Raw genomic sequence first — 18090 nt, forward strand, 5'->3', positions numbered from 1 at the left:
AGGAGCCCCCTCCCGGCGCTTGGATCTGGAAGTGGCCTCAGCATCGGGGAGAAGGGCTGGTCTGGAGAAAGGAGCAGGGGCAGGATCTGCCTGCGGGCCAGGGACCTAGAAATAGTCCGGGTTCAACCCCAGAGGGACAGGGCTGGAAGTCAGAGATGGAGTAAGAGGGCGGGGACAGGTCCTAGCAGGAGGGGGACACAACTCAGGGGGCGGAGAAAGAACTCCGGGTGTGGGTGGGGACAGAACTCAGACGGACAGATTCCAGGGGAAAGGGGCAAAAATTAGGGCAGGGACAGATGTCTGGGGAGGGGACCGAACTCAGGGAGCGGGTAGAGAACTCGGGGGAGTGGGGACAGAACTCAAAGGGCGGGTTGGATTCCAGGCTGGGAGGGAATTATGGGGGTCGCAACTGGGAACTGGCATATAACCGTCAGGGGTTAGGAAACAGAGGATGCAGAAACCATGAGGGGCATGCGCCCCAAAGGGAAATAGAGATGGAAGGGGGTAGAATTTTAAAAAGGAAAGACGGAAACAGGTGGATGGAAGTCCAGAGGGAAGAAACTGGGTGGGGGAAGAACAAGAGGGGACAATGGGTGGATCGAAATGGGGAGTTGGAATTCAGGGGGAAAGAATTCTCTGAATGAGAAAGCACCCTCTGAATGAGGAAGTCGGAGCTGAGGGACGACGCGGGATGGGGGTGGAATTCGGGAGGCGGGATGTGGAACTGGAGGGCACAGAAACTCGGGGGGATAGGGCTGGAGAATGAAACGTAGAAGATGGAACCATAGGGGGCGAAAGCGCCAGGACGAAATTAGGACGAACTAAAAAGGAGAGGGAAACCTCAGGTGGGCAAGAGAACTCGGGAGGAGAGAAAAGAGATAGAAGGAGTTGGGGGGAGGATGGAAACGGGGAGGGGAGTAACTCCGGGAAGGGATAGAATTGGGGCGACGCAACCCGGAGGAGTGAGTTCAGAACCCAGAGGCGTGGTCTTGGAGTGGAAGGGGCAGGCGGAAAGGAGCTGGAGGGCTGCGGGAGGGGGCGGGACTAGAACACAAGAGGCGTGGTCTATCGAGGGTGGGCGGGGCATCGCCACCGCCCGCCCCGCCCCCGACGCTGAGTCCACCGACAGCCCCTAGGCAGCCGGCACACGCAGCCTCCTTCCCCCCGAGCGGAGCTGCGGGGCCGGCCGGGCCGGGGCGGACCCCGGGAACCCGGACGCGGCCGCCCGGGCCCGCGGGCGGGGGGATCGGCGGGGGGGGGGACCGGCGGCAGGGGCAGCCACCATGGAGTTCCGTCAGGAGGAGTTTCGGAAGCTAGCGGGTCGCGCCCTCGGGAGGCTGCACCGGTGAGCGTGGTGAGGGTCCTGGGTGGGGAACAGCCCGAGGGTCCGAGGAGGACGCACATTCCCAGCTGGACAGAGACGGACAGTTGGACGAACGATACCCGTGCATGGGGGTTCCACTCATTTGTTCTATTTTCTCCCTCCTCCAACAGTCCGCTCTCCCTGGTCCAGTCTCGTCCATCATCTCATTCATTTTTCCGTGTCCCACCCCACCCCAGACTCTACCCTTTCCCCTGGGACTGCCTCTTTCCTTCTCTTTGGATCTCTGACCCCCTTCCTCACTTTTGGGTCTCTGTTCACTTATCTTCACTCTGCCTCCTTTCTTAGGATCTTGCCCCCTCTCTGAGTCTCTATTTCCCTTTATCTGCAAGTCTCTGTCCCCCCCTCTCTCCGAGTCTCTGGCCACTGGTCTCAGATCTCTATCAACCCCTCTCTCTTGGGTCTCTGCTCCCCTCTCTCGGGGTCTCTGACCCTCTCCTTTTGGGTGTCTGTCCCCCTCTCTCTGGGTTTTTATCCCCTGCCCTGGGTGTCTCCATCTCCCTGTGTCTTTTTCAGTGTCCATCTCTCAGAGAGTTTAATCTGAAGCTAAAGCGGATTGGGGCGCATTGGTCCTTGTCCTTGGGGAGAGCTAAGCTGGGAGGAGAAGCCAGGGTATCCTGGGTCTCTGGGGGGGAAAGAAGTTGCAGGCCAAAAATTAGGCCCTGGGGTATGGTGGACTTCCCGAAGGATATAGACTAGAGCTAAGAAGGACTTCTCATCATCCAGGGAGATGACCCCAGTGACCTGGGTGTCCCCAGGACAGTCTGCTGGACACCTCCACCCAAATCTCTCACCCCCAACCCCAGCCCTGGCTCCAAGTCAGAGAAATTACTCAGCTGCGGAGAAGCCTAAAAATATCCGGCCACAGTGCGGGGAGGAGATGGCCTCATCAGGACCATGCCCCTGCTGCCATTCCCTTGGACCCTGTCCCCTTGGCCCTGACCCCGTCTTTAGTTGACCCTCAGTGCCTCTCCCTAGGCCATGCAAGTCCTTCTCTAAGACTGAACACCGGTCCTCCTTGCTGCGGATCACTTTCTAGCTCCTAAAGTTCCCCCACCCTCTAGTAACTGGAAAGATGGGAATAAGGCTGGACAGAAGGGAGGGGGCAGGAGGGTGGTGCAATGGGGGGCGGGGGAGCTGAGATAACCTCACCCCTTCTTTCCCCAATCTTCCAGCCCCTCCCCACCCTTTTTCTCGCCTCCTTTCACGAGTTTCTCAAAATACATCAGTGCGAAGTCAGGAGAGGGAGAGAGCCGTGCTGATGGAGGGGGCTGGAAGGAGGGTGGTGGTGGGAGGGATGTGTTGCTCAGGCCCCCTCCCTCAGCCCCTGCGTCTCAGCTTCTCGTGTGTGTCTGCGCTTCTCAGTCTGTCTGTGTCTTACCTTCACCTCCCTGAGCTGCCTCCTGAGCCTCTAGAGACCCCAGAGCTCGGAGCTGCCCCCAAGACAGTCATCAAGGAGCTGGAGTTTGAGAAGAGCTTTGCAGCTGAACCCTGGGCTTTACTTCGATGGCTGGGGAGAGGCAGAATGCCCTGTACTGGACGTAACACCCTGATTCCATTAAATCCTTTAGACAAAGCTGGGGAAACTGAGGCTCAGTTCGAAAAGGGGGGAAAAAATCAACGGATTAATTACAAATGCCGCCATTCGAACCCAGGCCAGCCCCTCCCAAGCCTGGGATGGAGGCTGCAGTTTCCTCGAGATGAGTGATCCTGGAGTGGGTGGGAACTCCCTCAGACCAGGAAACAGACAGTCACCCGGAGCGACTTGTGACAAGGACATGGCAGGGGGAGGGGAATGCAGGAGAGACAGGAGCCAAGGTGCCTCCTTTCTGAGAACCAGGCCTTGGATGGGGCGATGGCAGGGGCCAGGGAACGCTCAGAACCCGTCATCGCACTCTGGCGTGTGACCTTGGACCTGCTACTTCTGCTTTCTGAACCTCAGTTTCCCTAGTTGTGCAATGGCAGGAGGCTACCAAGGGACATAAGGGGACAGAGGCCTGCGAGAGCAGGGGAGCGGACAGAGAACCGGAGAGAAGCAAAGACAGAGACCCAGGGAGAGGGAGATTGTGACACCTTCTTCATTTTGGTGAACTGCTTCCTAAGCGCGGCATTCCGGGCACCCAGGAAGGGGAGGAGGACCTCCCTCCAGGCCCTCCCCCTCTCTGTTCTTGTCTTCTGGGAATCACTCGGGTCACTTCATCTCTGCACCCTGGTTCTCTTATCCTGAGATGATCAGTATCACCTGGCAGTTCCCTCCTTGTAACTTCACATTCTACCCTGGTCCCCATTTTATAGATGTGGGATACTGACACCCCCCCCACCCCCCCACCGCTGCAGCCCATTTAGAAAGCCTTGGTCAGGTATCTGACACATTGGAGTCTCCACAACGGGTATCAAATTTCAGGGGCTGCAATCACATCCTGAGTTTCAGGGTCCAATAGCCTCTGATGGTAACCCGGGTCAAAGTCTACTCGCTATGGCTGGCAGGTTCTGATGCGGGGTGGGGGCAGTCTCTACCAGTCTGAGCTTACATTCTGGGGCATTTATTCCCCGCCCCCCCCCCAATCTGGCTCCCTTTCCTGGTCCCTCCTGGGTACTGTCCACTCCCCCAGTCTCTTTCTCCTACCCCGTTTCTTAGCTGCCCCCCCCCACCTCCTTAAGTTCTAGGATGGGGAGGGTGGCTGTGTTCTCTCATCGCTTCCACCCGCCTCCCCCCAGACCGTCTGGCTGTTCTTTCCTCCCCCGTCCCAGTCTCCCTCGCCTCCATCTGTTCTAGCCCCTTCCTGGGATCCAGCCCGATCCCCTGGCTGCGTACCCGCCTCAGAGAGGGGCCGCATCTCGCAAATCACGTCCCCAGCTTGTTTCTCCTCAGTCCCTTGGTCTCTCCATCTTTCTCTGCATCTATGTGTCCTCTCTTTCAGGTTGCTGTCCTTCTCCATCTCTGAGGTTCTGTCCCCTTCCCTCTCAGGGTCTCTGGTCTGTTCTCCCTTTTCTCTCTGGGTCTCTGTCTCTCCTTCTGTGTCCCTGACCCTCTTTGTTTCAACCTCTGCCCACCCCCACTCCATCTCTGTCGCCCTCCTTTTGGACACCCTGTTTCAGGGCACCTCTCTTTCCCTGCAGCCTCTCTCTGGGTTTGAGGTGGTTCTCCAAATACCCAATCCATCATCACAGACTCAATTCCAGAACGGGCGGGGGCGAGAGCCACACTGGGGACTGAGCCAATCCCCCTACCAGGGCCATCTGTCCCTTGCCAGGACACCACCCGCCACTCCCCCTCCCTACCCCCTAGCAGACAGCCTGAACTCAAGGTTCCCCAGGGATGTCTGGCTGGGCTGCTGGATTCCGGGGACCCTGACTTCTCCCCACCCTCAGGAAATGGGCTTCCGGTGTCTGAAGGGAGTCAGCTGGATGTCGGCCCCACACCTGGGGCCTGGAAGCAGGGAAGGGCATGCCGCAGGGGGCAGGAGAGGAGGGGGTCGGTATATATAGCAGACGTGGCTGAGAAGCATCTGTTCTTTTGACACCTTTGCTGAAGCATCTCCTTAGCGCTTTTTGCTTCCTCAAATAGACTCATATCTGGAAGAGGGGGCTGGAGAATCTCTGGGCCTTAGGGTGGGGGCTGGGGGCACAGGTTCTTGGATCACGAAGCGTACTCTGGGGTCTAAAACTCCTGAGTCGAGAGATAACAGGGCTGGGGGAGAAGGAAACTGAGGACCCCCATATCTGAGTCTGCGAGAGAAGGCAGCTGGCAGTGCGAATTCATGGTCTGTGGGGGATGGAGGGGGGGGTCCAGATTCCTGGATGGGGGGGGGGGCGAAGGGAGTTAGGGCCGGACTCTTGGGGAAGGAGGGAGTGCGGGCTTAGAATCGTGGATCTTGAAAAGCAGGAGGTTTTGCACTGGACTCATGGGGAGGAGGGGGCCGGGGGCCTGGACTTACGAGTCTTTGATTCTTGCTGCCCCGCAGCCTTCTGGAGAAGCGGCAGGAAGGTGCAGAGACGTTAGAGCTGAGTGCGGACGGGCGCCCGGTGACGACGCAGACCCGGGACCCGCCGGTAGTGGACTGCACCTGTTTCGGTCTCCCTCGCCGCTACATTATCGCCATCATGAGCGGTCTGGGCTTCTGCATCAGCTTTGGGATCCGCTGCAACCTGGGCGTGGCCATCGTCTCCATGGTCAACAACAGCACTACCCACCGCGGGGGCCACGTGGTGGTGCAGGTAGTTCAGGGGCGTGCCCCGGCACGCCGGCCCACCTGGCCCTGCCCACGCCCCCTGCTGACGTCACGTTCGTCCACGAGCAATCCTGGCCCAGCCCCTTCCCACCGCAGCCGGAGTAGCCCCGCCCATCTGTGCGTCCCCTACGCCTCCCCTCTGCTCTAGGGGGTCTCCTCTTCCTAAGCCCTGCCCCCAGTTAAATGAAGCTCCGCCCCTATTTTTCTCAGGGTAGACTTTGCGCCAGCATTGGGTTCCCTACGTGTTTTGCCCCTGCCCCATTTTGGGCCTCCTAGCAACTTTGCTCCACCTGCCATCTATGCCTGTCACCAGTGTCACAACTTAATCCCAGCCCCATGGCAGGCTCCACCCTGAGTTTTGATCCTGGCGTTTCTGAAGTTCAGTCGCTGCTAAATCCCGCTTCGTTGACTCCGGCCCTTACCTAAAGCCCGCTTCATCTCAGACTTCCTCCCTATTTTTTAAAAAAAATTCTAAAAAAAACCCATTTATTTTGAGAGACAGAGCATGAGTGGGTGAGGGGCAGAGAGAGAGAGAGAGAGAGAGAGACATACCGAATCCGAAGCAGGCTCCAGGCTCTGAGCACAGAGCCTGATATGGGGCTCGAACCCACGAACCGTGAGATCATGACCTGAGCCAAAGTCAGACGTTTACCAGACAGAGCCACCCAGGCGCCCCAGACATCCTTCCTATTTTAATTCCGGTGTAGATCGTGCCCGTGCCCTGGGAAAAACTCCTGATTTAGGCATTGGCCTGCCTGCCTCGCCTCTTGCTCCCTTCCAGTCAGGCCGCCCCTTTGGCTACTTCCGGTCCCTGGCCAGACCCCACCCAGTCACTCCACAAACAGTTCGTAGGTTGGTTAAGAGGCGTAAGTGGAGAAAGAGTCCCCACCCCATTTATGCGCCCCTAGACAGTCAAAGCTGGGGCACTGAGACAGCGAAGGCTTCTAGGCAGCAGCAGGCCCCGTTGCTAGGGCAGAGCAGCCCCTGGAAGCCTACCCGGAGCAGAGTTGGGAGGAGGACGGCTTGAATTCTGATTGGCAGGTGTTTTGGCGCGAGAGGGGAATCCCTGTTGCTGATTGGCTGAGGGACTAAATCTGTCTGTGCTGATTGGTGGAGGGGCAGAGCCTGGGGGCGGAACAGCTCGTTTGACGTGCCTTTTGGCCCGCAGAAAGCTCAATTTAACTGGGATCCAGAGACTGTTGGCCTCATACACGGCTCCTTTTTCTGGGGCTACATTGTCACCCAGATTCCCGGAGGATTTATTTGCCAGAAATTCGCAGCCAACAGGTACAGGGCTGGGGTCTCGAAGTGGGCGGGAACTACAGTTGTGTGGGTGGACTTAGTGGGTGTGGCCTGGCATTTAGAGACTGACGGGGGGACATGGGAGGAGCCTGTGTTAGGGGCGGGGTCTTGGAGGAAGGCGGGGCGATTGTGGAAGGTGAGACAGTGGTGGGAGCCGGGGGTCTTGGAGAACACAAGGCCTGGCCCGCCGTGGGCAGGAAGAGCGGAATCCTAGCTTTGGCGGGAGAGCTGGACCCTATTCTCGTACTACGGACTCTTCCCACCAGGGTTTTCGGCTTTGCTATTGTGGCTACATCCACTCTAAACATGCTGATCCCCTCGGCTGCCCGAGTCCACTATGGCTGTGTCATCTTCGTGAGGATCCTGCAGGGGTTGGTAGAGGTAAAGCCCTGCTCCACATGACCCTGTGCCTGTTCTGACTCCGCCTCTTCTCGTTGACTTTGGTTTTCTCCTTCCTAGGGGGTCACGTACCCCGCCTGCCACGGGATCTGGAGCAAATGGGCCCCGCCCCTAGAGCGGAGTCGCTTGGCAACAACCGCCTTCTGCGGTGAGAGGAAGGGGCTGGGATCCAGACTTGCGGGTCTGAGGGAGGAGGGGCTGTGGCCTGTACTTCTGTGTCCCAGAAAAGCAGGGGCTGGAAGTCCACATTCCCGGATCTGAGGGTAGATGAGCCTCTTCTACATGTTGCACCCTCCCCCTTAGGTTCCTATGCTGGGGCGGTGGTCGCGATGCCTCTCGCCGGGGTCCTGGTGCAGTACTCAGGATGGAGCTCTGTGTTCTACGTCTACGGTGAGGGTCCGGAGCCTGGGTCCGGGTGGCGCTGGGGCGGAGCGAGGCCGGTCATTGCCTCGCTTCCGTCCCCCTCCTGACCCCCCCCAGGCAGCTTCGGGATCTTTTGGTACCTGTTCTGGCTGCTCGTCTCCTATGAGTCCCCGGCTCTGCACCCCAGCATTTCGGAAGAGGAGCGCAAGTACATCGAGGACGCCATCGGCGAGAGCGCCAAACTCATGAACCCGGTCACGGTCCGGGCCCAAGCCTGTGGCGGGGGGGGGGGGAGCGGTGGGGCAAGAAGAGATATCCAGGCAGGGAGGCAGGAAAAAAGGGGGCTTCGAACCTGCACGCAGTGTAGAGTGTAGATCGTGTTGGGTTGCTGTAGACTCTCAGAGGAGACGGGCTAGGGGACGCACAGTGGGCGGGGCTAGAACCTAGGAGGCGGGGTTAAAGCCCGGGGAAGAAAGGATCAGCAGGTGCTGAGGGCAGGGCTAGGTTGCTAGGTGGACAGAACCAGTATGAGACGTAGTTAAACCGGCAGAGGCGGGATTCGAGTGTGGGGGGTGGGTTGCTTAGACGGGTGAGTGAGGCTAGAATTAGGGGGCATAATGGAAATGGAAAGAGACTCCTGGGCTCACCTTTATGGGTCCCTGAGGGTCATCATGGGGTCCGCACCCCTGCGAACCTGAGGGACACCGTACAGTCGGGACGCCTGCATCTCTGAAGTGTCACTGTGAGGCTAGGATGCCAAGGTCCCCACAGGGACATGGTCAGGCTGGTGCCCCTGCGTCCCCGGAGGTTTTAGTGAAGTCGGGAGACCTGGGTCTCTGTGGGACTATAATAGGGTCCCGGAAGGGACACGGAGAGCACCCAGCCCTGGTCTCGATCTTAGCGGCCGCTCTTCTCCCCCCACCCCCAGAAGTTTAACACACCCTGGCGGCGCTTCTTTACTTCCATGCCAGTCTACGCCATCATCGTGGCTAACTTCTGCCGCAGTTGGACGTTCTACCTGCTCCTTATCTCCCAGCCTGCCTACTTCGAAGAGGTGTTCGGCTTCGAGATCAGCAAGGTTGGGCCCAGGAGGGGAAAGCAGGGGGCGCAGCGGGGGGAGATGAAGCAACCGGGCCCGGATCCCAAGAGGTTGGAACGAGGGACAGGAAGGAGCCAGTGGTGCACTAACCGGGTGGAGATGTCCGGCCAGCAGCCCCTGAGCCCTCGCTCTGTGCGCTCGCTGGTGCAGGTGGGCCTGGTGTCAGCGTTGCCCCATCTGGTCATGACCATCATCGTGCCCATCGGCGGCCAGATCGCGGACTTCCTGAGGAGCCGCCGCATCATGTCCACGACTAACGTGCGCAAGTTGATGAACTGTGGAGGTGAGTGGGGCGGGGCCCCGAGCCGGGTCTGGGACCGCCTGGGCGGGGCGGAACCAGGTGAGGATGGAGGTGGGGCCAGGGGCGTGTCCAAAAAGTCCCGGCGCGGGCGAAGGAGGGCGTGGGTGGAACGGAACCCCTGGCTGCAGTCTCAGGGCTCACCTGGTGGCAGGGGCTGGCGCGTGTGACTATGCAGGGGCCTGGAGCTGAGTCTTTAGGGCGTGGCCTAGTCGGGGCGTGGCCTAGTCGGGGCGTGGGGCCACGGAGGACCCAGCTGGGGCGGGGGGTGCTGGCCCCCGTGCACCTGGTTGAGGACCAGGGAGGTGAGGGTTTGGTTAGGGCGAGCGCGGGCGGAATGAGGGACGAGGCGGGCTGCACAAAGCCGGGGACCGGCATGGAGGCGGCCGGACTGGGGCGGGAACGGGCTGGAGAGGCGGTGTGGGGAGGCCGAGGCTCAGATGAGACGGCCCTCCGGCCCTCCGTAGGCTTCGGCATGGAAGCCACGCTGCTGCTGGTGGTCGGCTACTCGCACTCCAAGGGCGTGGCCATCTCCTTCCTGGTCCTCGCCGTGGGCTTCAGCGGCTTCGCCATCTCTGGTGAGAACCGCGGATCCGCAGCTTGGCGGACTCTGGACAGCTCTGTAGGGAACTCACCGGCTCGGGATAGGGGACCTTCCAGCCTCGCAAAAGGTGGTCTGGAAAGAGCCGGGGTGGGGGTGGGGGGACGTGGGGGGTGGGGCGGCTCAGTAGGAGTCCCTCTGAGTGAGATTCACTGCGTCAGAGTGACGCCTTCTGGCTTGCCTCGCCAGGGTTCAACGTGAACCACCTGGACATCGCCCCGCGCTACGCCAGCATCCTCATGGGCATCTCCAACGGCGTGGGCACGTTGTCAGGCATGGTGTGCCCCATCATCGTGGGTGCCATGACTAAGCACAAGGTCCGTGCACTGGCCCTGACCCACTCGCCCTCCGGGTTTGTGTATGGCACCTTCCTGACGTGCGACAACCTCTCCGGGCTCCATTCCCTGCCCTCTCCTGGGTCTTTCCGCTTCTCTCTGGATCTCTGTCTCCCTTTCTCTGCCCGTCCTCCCCCCCCGCCCCCCCCCCGCCTTCTCTCTCCCCCTCCTGTTTCTCTGTCCTCTGATCTCACCTCTCCATTGTCACCCCCCCCCCCAGACTCGGGAAGAGTGGCAGTACGTATTCCTAATCGCCTCCCTGGTGCACTATGGGGGTGTCATCTTCTACGGGGTCTTCGCTTCTGGAGAGAAGCAGCCGTGGGCGGAGCCTGAGGAGATGAGCGAAGAGAAGTGTGGCTTCGTTGGCCACGACCAGCTGGCTGGCAGTGACGAAAGCGAAATGGAGGATGAGGCTGAACCCCCCGGGGCACCCCCTGCTCCCCCTCCTTCCTATGGGGCCACACACAGCACAGTTCAGCCCCCAAGACCCCCACCCCCTGTCCGGGACTACTGACCATGTGCCTCCCACTGAATGGCAGTTTCCAGGACCTCCATTCCACACGTCACTGGCCGGAGTGACTGTCAAGGAACCCCAGTCCTCTCTGTCCTGCTGCAGGCCTAAGAAGCACTCGCCCTCTTCCCCAGTGCTGTCAAATCCTCTTCCCTTCCCAATTGCCTCTCAGGGGTAGTGAAGCTGCAGACTGGCAGTTTCAAGGATACCCAAATTCCCCTAAAGGTTTCCTTCTCCACTTGTTCTGCCTCAGTGGTTTCAAATCTCTCCTTTCAGGGCTTTATTTGAATGGACAGTTCAATCTTTGACTCTCTCTTGTGGTTTTGAGGCACCCTCCCCACCACCTTCTCTTTAACACCTGGGACTCTCTGGGGTTAAGCCCTGAGATTACTCAGCCTTCCTCTCCTTTCAGAAAAACTGAAGATCTTCCTCTAGAAGTTCCCAACCTCTCCCGATTCTATTTTGCATTTTCCAGGTTGGGTTAACCAATCGCCCATCCCCGCCATTCTAGGGATTGATTCTCACCAGCGTTTCTGAGGGAAAATGGCGGTTTCAAGCCCCCCTCCCCCCTTCACCCCCTCCCTCCACCAGCAGGTTCTGCTGAAGCACCAAATTCCCCAAGACCTCCCTAGCTTAGCACAATGTCTAGGGAAACAAGATGGCGTTTTAACACTATGCCTCTCTCCACCCCCATGCACTTTTTCTGACGTTTTCAGGTCTAAATAGTGGCTGCTCAAGTCCATCCACTCAACGGTGTGAAGCCACCATCACTGAACTTCCCCATGGTGGTTTCAAGATGCCCCTCTTCCCCCAGTTCCTTGCACTTTATTCTCCTGGGTGGTTTCAAACTACCCTCATTTTCTCAGTGGCCATTTGTTGTGTCCCTCAGGGGCTAAATGACTCAGAACCTGGGATCCTTCCCCTCTCAGACTCCCCTCTTTCGGCTTAGAATTTGGGGAACCTATGCAGGAGAAGTCACAGAATCCCAGGAAACGGAATGGGGCTGGGGGAGAGGGGTGTTTTTCCCCGGAGCAGGGTTGTGTCTTTGTGTCTGTCTCTGTGACTGTGAATCCTGCCCTGCCCCACTCCCAATAAAATGCTTTGGTGTTCACACTCAGTCGTCCTTGGCCTTGGCAGTCACAGGAGTCTGGGCCCCCAGCTCCCTCCTATCTCAGACCCGGTATCCTAGGGTCCCAGCCCCCTCCTCTCCCAGGACTCAGGCCAGAGTACGTGCCTAGCTTTGGGAACAGTTGATTTATTCGGCCGCACTCAAGACGGTGTTCTCCGGTCACAGCGAAAGCTTCTCTGTGGGTGGGACTTCCTATCCAGGAGGACTACTAGGTAGCAAAGCATGCCAGGAGGTCAGGACCTCTGGGTCCTTCCTCGGCCTGGGGATGGCGCGGGTCTGGCGGGACGCGAGCGGGGCTCACACGAAGTTGTTGGGGAGCGTGGCGGGGGAGAGCGGCTCCAGGCTCTGGGGGCGCCTCCCGCAGGGCGGCGGGGGCAGCTTGGGCGGCAGCGGGGGGGTGGGCGGCGGCTGTTTGGTGGCGATGTGTGAAGGGACCCAGGCATCCGGCGCGTAAAAGTAGAGGTCGTAGGGGTCCTTCGGGGCTTCCAAATGCATAACTGTGGGAGCGAAGGGGCGAAGTCATCCCCAGGCAGACAAGGGGCCTGTCCCCTCACTGTGCCGCTGGCCAGTGAGAAGGCGGGAGACAGGATTACGACTGTTCTTTAGAACTGGGTTTTCAAATTAAAGGGCGGGTGCCCCATTCCCCAAATGGGAGAGGAGGCGTGGCATCCGCGTAGCAGGGGCGGGGCCCGCAGTGGGGGGGCGGGGAATGCGGGGCTCCGGCCCCGCCCAGGGAGGGGAAAGAGGCGGGGCTTGTAGGGACCCTTGGCTCCCAGCCTGCTGCAATTCCCAGCTGGGCTGGGGGCGGCGCTGGACGTGTGCGCGCGCGCGTGTGTGTGTGTGTGTGTGTGTGTGTAATTTCGGAGAATTGGGGGCAGGATCATGGAGAGGGGTCGGGGCTTCTATGGACCTAGGATGGAGGACCTGTACTTTTTGGCAGGCGAAACCAGGGTAAGGGAGCGTGCCGTCGCTGTAAGGGTCGCTCACCCGGTTCATCTCCGTCGTTTGGAAGCCGGTGATGTGCGAAGGGCCGGTGTCGAGCCGCCCGGCGGTAGAGACACCACAGCAGCAGGAAAATACCGATCAGCAGGCCGATCCCGGCGAGGAATAGGCAGAGGGCCCCTCCCGCCGCGCCCCGGGGGCGCCCCACCAGGGTCACGCCTGAAGGACGAGGGGCCAGGAATTGAGCAATCTAAACCCCTAGCCCCCTTCTTCCTGAGACCCCCCTCTTTCCTCAGTCCCAGCATCCCCGTCCTCAGCACCCTCCCGCCTTAAACTTAGGAGCCAGGTCCCCATCCCGCCCTCCCCGAGACCCAGGAGTCCGGCCTCCAGCCCCTTCTTCCCTCGGACCCAGGAGTCCGGGTCCTGGCCCCTCACCGGTCTCCTCCACTCGTTCCACCACGATGATAGTGTTGACTCTCTCACCTCGGCTGCGCCGCTGGGGGACCCGCGGAGTGGCAGGGGCCAACTGACTGGGGGACCCTGGAGGAGCAGGGGGGCCCGCAATCCGGGCTGAGGGAAGAAGGGCGTCAGGCCCTTTAGGGCTAGAGTCCTGGGAGGCCTTCAACTCAACTGTGCCAGGAGACTCTGAGGTGGGCAATTTAAGGGAGTCAGGCTGGGTGACTGCAGGGGTTTCTGCTTTGGGATTCGGGGGCAGCTCATTTAGGGCAGCTGTTGCTTTGTCCTTGAAAGGTGTAGTGGTTTCTGAGTGAAGACTGGCGGAGATCTCAGGGTCCGAGGTCATGGGGTTCTCTGTTGCATCTTGGTAGTGGGTTGTGGGGGATTCTGTCTGGGGAATTTCAGTGGGGTTGGGGTTGCTGGTTACATGGGATTCTGGGCGGAGGCTTTCAGTAGAGTCAGGATACAGGGTCTGGAGGAATTCAGAGTGGGGGGTTTCAGTGGTGTCAGGGTTTGGGGTTTCTGGAGTTTTGGGGTGAAGACTCTTGGTGGGATCAGGATTTGGCGTCTCAGGGACTTCTGCACGTGAGACTTCGATGGAGTTAAGTTTGGGAATCTCTGGGGATTCTTGGTGTGGAGTTTGTGTAGGGTCAGGGTTTGGGGTTTCAGGAAATTCTGGGTGTGAAGTTTTGGAGGGACTAGGTTTGAGGGTCTCAGGAGATTCTGGGTGTGGGATATCAGTTGGGTCAGGTTTGGGGGCCGCAGAAGGTTCTGGATGTGTTATTTTGGAGGGGTTAATTTGGGATGTCTCCAGGGAGTGTGATATTGAGGTATTGAGTGAGTTAGATGTAGGAGTCTCAGGAGACTCTGGGTGTGGGCTTTCTTGGAGGTCATGGTTGGGAGTCTCAGGGAAGTCAGGGAGGGAGGGTTCAGGGGAAACTGCATGAGGTATTTTGGAGAGCTCAGGATAAGTAGTCACGGGGGAATCTGGGTTAGGCTGGTCTCCAGTGGAATTCTCAGAAGCAGGAGGGGAGGTCTGAGAAGGGTGGCCCATCTCAGAGAGGTCGGAGCCTGTAAGCGGTGAGGCCGAAGGGTCAGCCTTGGAACCCAGCCTGGCGAGGAGGAAGATGAGGACGAAGAGGATGGGACAGAGGGATTTCATAGCTCTGGGAGACGCCTATAGCTGCGGGGAAGCGGGAAGAAAGGGGTTAAAGTTGGAAGCCTCCTGGGAACCCCCGCCCCCGCCCTTGCCCGGAGGCCACGCCCACCGGTCCCCAGGTGGGCCGTGATCCCGCCCAGCTCCGCGCCAGGGAAAGGAGGACCTAACTGCAAAGCCCTGAAGGCTGTGCAGTAGCTAAGGGAGACTGAGACGCGGGGCTTCTTGGGAGTCGTAGTTAATTTCCTTATGTATTTCCCCGAGGCAGGGGGTGGGGGGCAGGAAAATTGGGAAAGAATGACACCTCTCCAAGCCCTCACACCTCCTCAACTTCTATTTCAGAGGATGTAGACCTCCAAGGAGATGCAGGATCCCTTCCTCTCTGAGGGCTCCAGGGACACCATCAGGGCACAGTTGTTTACGCTAAAGCAGGCTCAGAAGGAATGGCTGGGGGTTGGGGGCCCGAATGCCTGGATCTGAGGGAGAAGGGAGACTCCTAGGATCTGGGGGAGAAGGTTGCTGGGGGTTCAGACTCCCTGTTTCCTCAGGGTGGAGGGCACTGTGGGTCTAAATTCCTGGTTCTTTAGAGAGAAGAGGCCTGAAGGTTCACACGCCTAGAATTTTGAAGGGGGGGGGGAGGCTGGATAATGGGGGAGAAAGGAAACAGGAATATCGAACTCTAGGGGACTCGGAACTCTGAGTCCGAGTCTTGGGTCCTCCACAGATAGGTGTGGAGGGTTCTGGATTCCTTAGCCTTCAAGAGGAGAGAGCTGTGGGGCAGGACTCCTCTAGTCCCTCTGTTTATTGGCGATGGAGCTGAGATCCCAGACTCTCAGGACTGGTCTGAGGCAGAGACACCTAGGTCTGTGCCCAGCGGGAGGTGGAGGCAGCAGATACCCGGAGAGGACAGGGCCACTCGGGGCCTGGGGTCTCTTACCTGCTCAGTGGGGTCCAAGATAACAGCAGGTGAGCAGAGCTGGATGCAGAGATGGGTGAATGTTGCAGAATGGCTCTGGGCGGGGCAGCAGGAGGTAGGGTCCCAGGGGCGCAGATGACGCACCTGACCCCCTCCCTGGGGAGCCTGGGAGCCTGGCGACAGGCTTGTTCTCTTAAAGGGACAGAGATAAAGAACATTGTTTCTGGAATGGGGAAGGGAGTTAGGGACTGGATCATCTATCCAGTGGAGGGATGTGGCCCAACCAAGCTATCTTTTCTTTGAAACCAGGCGTCCAGGCCATCTTGTGTCTCCTACATGCAAACCCAAGAGTCTAGGTCCCTGGTGCCCTTATACTTCAAGACCCAGGAGTCTGGGCCTCCAGGTGCCTCCCCTCAGATCCAGGAATCCAGGTTCCCAGGCCCCTCCTGCCTGGGAGAATTAGGAGTCCAGGTTCCCATGTCTTGCCATTCAGATACCCAGATGGCTGCCGCCCTTTGGGACTTCCCAACCTTGGCCTACCTCCTCACTGTGTAGAAAGCACCCTCTTAAGAGCCAGTGTGAGAGGACTGGGCCTTTACAGCACCCCCAAACTCCTCCCCAAGAAGGCTTAAAACCGATGCACGGGGTCACTCTTGTCTCTTTCCCCTCTTTGCGGTTTTTCTGACTCCTGATTTTGCTCATCATTTTACCAGCCTTCCTCCCCGCCCCCCCACCCCATACCCTTTGCCTTCTTCTGCCTTCCCTTCCCTGCCCTCTATCTCTCACTCTATCTTTCTGGTTCTCTCCCACCTGGATTTATCTCCAGGCATCCCTGTCCGGGCTGGCTGTCCTTCCATCTCCTGTCGTTCTCAGAGCCTCCTCCCTCCACCCTCCATCTCTAGCTGGCTCTTTGTCTTCTTCCCTGTTCCCCCTTTCTTTCCTTCTTCCTCTGTTGCTCCCTTTCTTCCTCTCTGTCCTTTCCTCTGTCACCCTGTCTTTGTCCTTCCATCTCATGGTTACTTCATCTACGTGTCTCTGCTTCTCTCCATCAGTCCCTCTTCTGTTGCCTTCCCTGTCTCTTTCTCTGTGTCTCTGGCTTCTGCTCTGATGGTCCCTCTGCTGGTCTCTATTTTTATCCCTGTGACACACCTCCCGTGTCCACTTCTCTGTCTGTCTGTCTCTCCCCCTCCTGCTTCCCCTCGGGTCCCAGCTCCTGGTCCCAATTAGTTGGTGGCTGCCAAGGCAGAGGCAGGGCCCCCACTCCTGGCTCCTCATTACCGCTGGCGGCTCCTAATGAGCCTGGTGGAGGGGCTGACCCTGTGCCCCCAGCCCCCTGGTCTGCGTCACTACCCGCTGCGGGGGCTGTGGAGGCGATATAAGGGGGCCGAAGCCTCGCTGTCCGAGCCCACTGCGCGGTATCGGGCCCTGCAACCGGGCGCAGGAGGTGGGTGGGTGGTGGGGTCCGGGGTTCTGGGCCAGGACGTGGGCCTCACTGAGCTCTTCCGTGTCTTTCCACAGGTGATGGAGACCCGCCAGGTGCCCAGGAGCCCCCGAGTGCGGCTGCTGCTGCTGATTCTGCTGCTTGTGCCCTGGGGCGACCACACTGCCTCGGGAGTCGCCCTGCCCCCCGCGGGGGTCCTCAGGTACCTGCGTCGCCCCGACTCCCGACTCCCAGGGAGGGGCGGGGGTTCCGAGAGGTGGGAATAGACCCAAAGAGAAAGGCGCACAGAGACTCTAGAGAGAGGAGGACAAGAGACTAGGGGTGGAGAGAGGTGGAGTGTGGACAGGGAATCAGCCCGAGAAAGAGATACAAGATTATTCAGAGAATGGCGTTGGGAGATTTGAAAGGAGTCCAACAAGCAGCGGCGGATTCATTGCTTGAGCAAAGTTTACTGGGTTCTCAGTGTGTGCCAGGCCGTGCGCTGAGCGCTGGGGGTGGACACATGCATCAGACTCGGTCTCCGTACTCAGGAAGTTTCGAACCCGGTGAGCAGAGAGACAGAGACCCACACAGAGAAGAGAGACGGGGGACTGAGGACAGACAGCGAGCCACTCCACAGGACGGTGCAGGGACAGGGCTTCGAATTAGACCGTGGGGGGCGGGGGGTACAGGCGGCGGCTGGCGGGGGCCTGGACCCGCGGTAACCGCATCTCTTGGTCTCCTGGCAGCCTCCGGCCCCCCGGGCGGGCCCGGGAGGGCCCCGCCCCCCCGCTGTCGCGGCGGAGCCTGGCGTTGGCTGACGACGCGGCCTTCCGGGAGCGCGCGCGGCTGCTGGCCGCCCTCGAGCGCCGCCACTGGCTGAACTCGTACATGCACAAGCTGCTGGTGCTGGACGCGCCCTGAGCGCGGTGCCCGCCCAACCTCAATAAAGATCCTCCCAATGCCTCGGGTCTGCGCCTCCTTCCTGCGCCCTCCGGGTGCTCGCGCGGGGTCTGGGGGCGGGGCTTGCGTCGCTACTCCAGCGGACCTCTTCCCCGGTTCACTCTCTTTGCTCTCCCCACTTTTTTTTTTTTTTTTTTTTTTTTTTGGTTTTTTATATCATCTTTCCAACCACCCATAGTCCCTCTCCCTCTGGATTTCTGCTCTGCCCTCCCTCCATGCCCCAGCTCTGTCCCCTCCTCTCTGTGCCTCTGTCTCTCCCCACCCACGGGTCTCTGTCCTCCTCTCTGGGTTTCTGTCCCTTTCTGTTTCCCTCTGAGTCTCTGCCCCCTTCTCTTATCTAGGCCTCTGTCACTCTCTGGGTATCAGTTCGCCTTCTCTGAGTCTCTGTACTTCTGTCTCTCTCTCTCTCTCTCTCTTTTTTTAATGGAACGCTTCACGAATTTGCGTGTCATCCTTACGCAGGGGCCATGCTAATCTTCTCTGTATCGTTCCAATTTTAGTATATGTGCTGCCGAAGCGAGCACATGTCTCTTTTCACCCTCCTGGCTTGCTAACCCTTTGCCTCGTCTCTCTACTCTTCTTTCTGC

The 18090-nt window shown here is 59.3% G+C and overlaps 3 protein-coding genes and 1 non-coding gene across 4 annotated transcripts; 2 read left to right on the plus strand and 2 right to left on the minus strand.

Annotated features, from left to right (window-relative positions):
- Positions 1 to 1283: 1283 nt before the first annotated feature.
- On the plus strand, positions 1284 to 11604 carry SLC17A7 (solute carrier family 17 member 7). The gene is made up of 12 exons (XM_007074168.3): positions 1284 to 1345; positions 5347 to 5599; positions 6782 to 6900; positions 7182 to 7296; positions 7375 to 7462; positions 7618 to 7704; positions 7795 to 7937; positions 8606 to 8755; positions 8927 to 9059; positions 9542 to 9652; positions 9865 to 9992; positions 10231 to 11604. The coding sequence occupies exons 1-12, from the start codon at positions 1284 to 1286 to the stop codon at positions 10522 to 10524; spliced, it is 1683 nt and encodes a 560-aa protein (XP_007074230.1). The 3' UTR covers positions 10525 to 11604.
- A 324-nt stretch (positions 11605 to 11928) lies between these two features.
- GFY (golgi associated olfactory signaling regulator) lies at positions 11929 to 15306 on the minus strand. Its single transcript, XM_042969506.1, has 4 exons — positions 15142 to 15306; positions 13028 to 14231; positions 12638 to 12811; positions 11929 to 12147 (listed from the first exon to the last, which is right to left on the minus strand). Exons 2-4 carry the CDS (start codon positions 14208 to 14210, stop codon positions 11948 to 11950), a joined length of 1557 nt encoding a protein of 518 aa, XP_042825440.1. The 5' UTR covers positions 14211 to 14231; positions 15142 to 15306; the 3' UTR covers positions 11929 to 11947.
- Positions 15307 to 16641: 1335 nt separating this feature from the next.
- Positions 16642 to 17608, plus strand: PTH2 (parathyroid hormone 2). Its single transcript, XM_042970083.1, has 2 exons — positions 16642 to 16763; positions 17290 to 17608. Exons 1-2 carry the CDS (start codon positions 16642 to 16644, stop codon positions 17462 to 17464), a joined length of 297 nt encoding a protein of 98 aa, XP_042826017.1. The 3' UTR covers positions 17465 to 17608.
- Positions 17609 to 17920: 312 nt separating this feature from the next.
- Positions 17921 to 18027, minus strand: LOC122234441. The gene has a single exon (XR_006212229.1). It is a non-coding gene; the product is annotated as a U6 spliceosomal RNA (small nuclear RNA).
- Positions 18028 to 18090: the final 63 nt, after the last annotated feature.

This window comes from Panthera tigris, chromosome E2 (assembly GCF_018350195.1).
Source record: "Panthera tigris isolate Pti1 chromosome E2, P.tigris_Pti1_mat1.1, whole genome shotgun sequence".
Lineage (NCBI taxonomy): Eukaryota > Metazoa > Chordata > Mammalia > Carnivora > Felidae > Panthera > Panthera tigris.

Coding starts and splice junctions, on each gene's coding strand:
- SLC17A7 (XM_007074168.3), top strand. CDS start 1,284: ATGGAGTTCCGTCAGGAGGAGTTTCGGAAGCTAGCGGGTCGCGCCCTC. Junction 9,653..9,864: donor CAGCGGCTTCGCCATCTCTG/GTGAGAACCGCG, acceptor TTGCCTCGCCAG/GGTTCAACGTGAACCACCTG. Junction 9,993..10,230: donor GTGCCATGACTAAGCACAAG/GTCCGTGCACTG, acceptor CCCCCCCCCCAG/ACTCGGGAAGAGTGGCAGTA.
- GFY (XM_042969506.1), bottom strand. CDS start 14,210: ATGAAATCCCTCTGTCCCATCCTCTTCGTCCTCATCTTCCTCCTCGCC. Junction 12,812..13,027: donor GGAACGAGTGGAGGAGACCG/GTGAGGGGCCAG, acceptor CTCGTCCTTCAG/GCGTGACCCTGGTGGGGCGC. Junction 12,148..12,637: donor AAACGACGGAGATGAACCGG/GTGAGCGACCCT, acceptor TCGCTCCCACAG/TTATGCATTTGGAAGCCCCG.
- PTH2 (XM_042970083.1), top strand. CDS start 16,642: ATGGAGACCCGCCAGGTGCCCAGGAGCCCCCGAGTGCGGCTGCTGCTG. Junction 16,764..17,289: donor CCCCCCGCGGGGGTCCTCAG/GTACCTGCGTCG, acceptor GTCTCCTGGCAG/CCTCCGGCCCCCCGGGCGGG.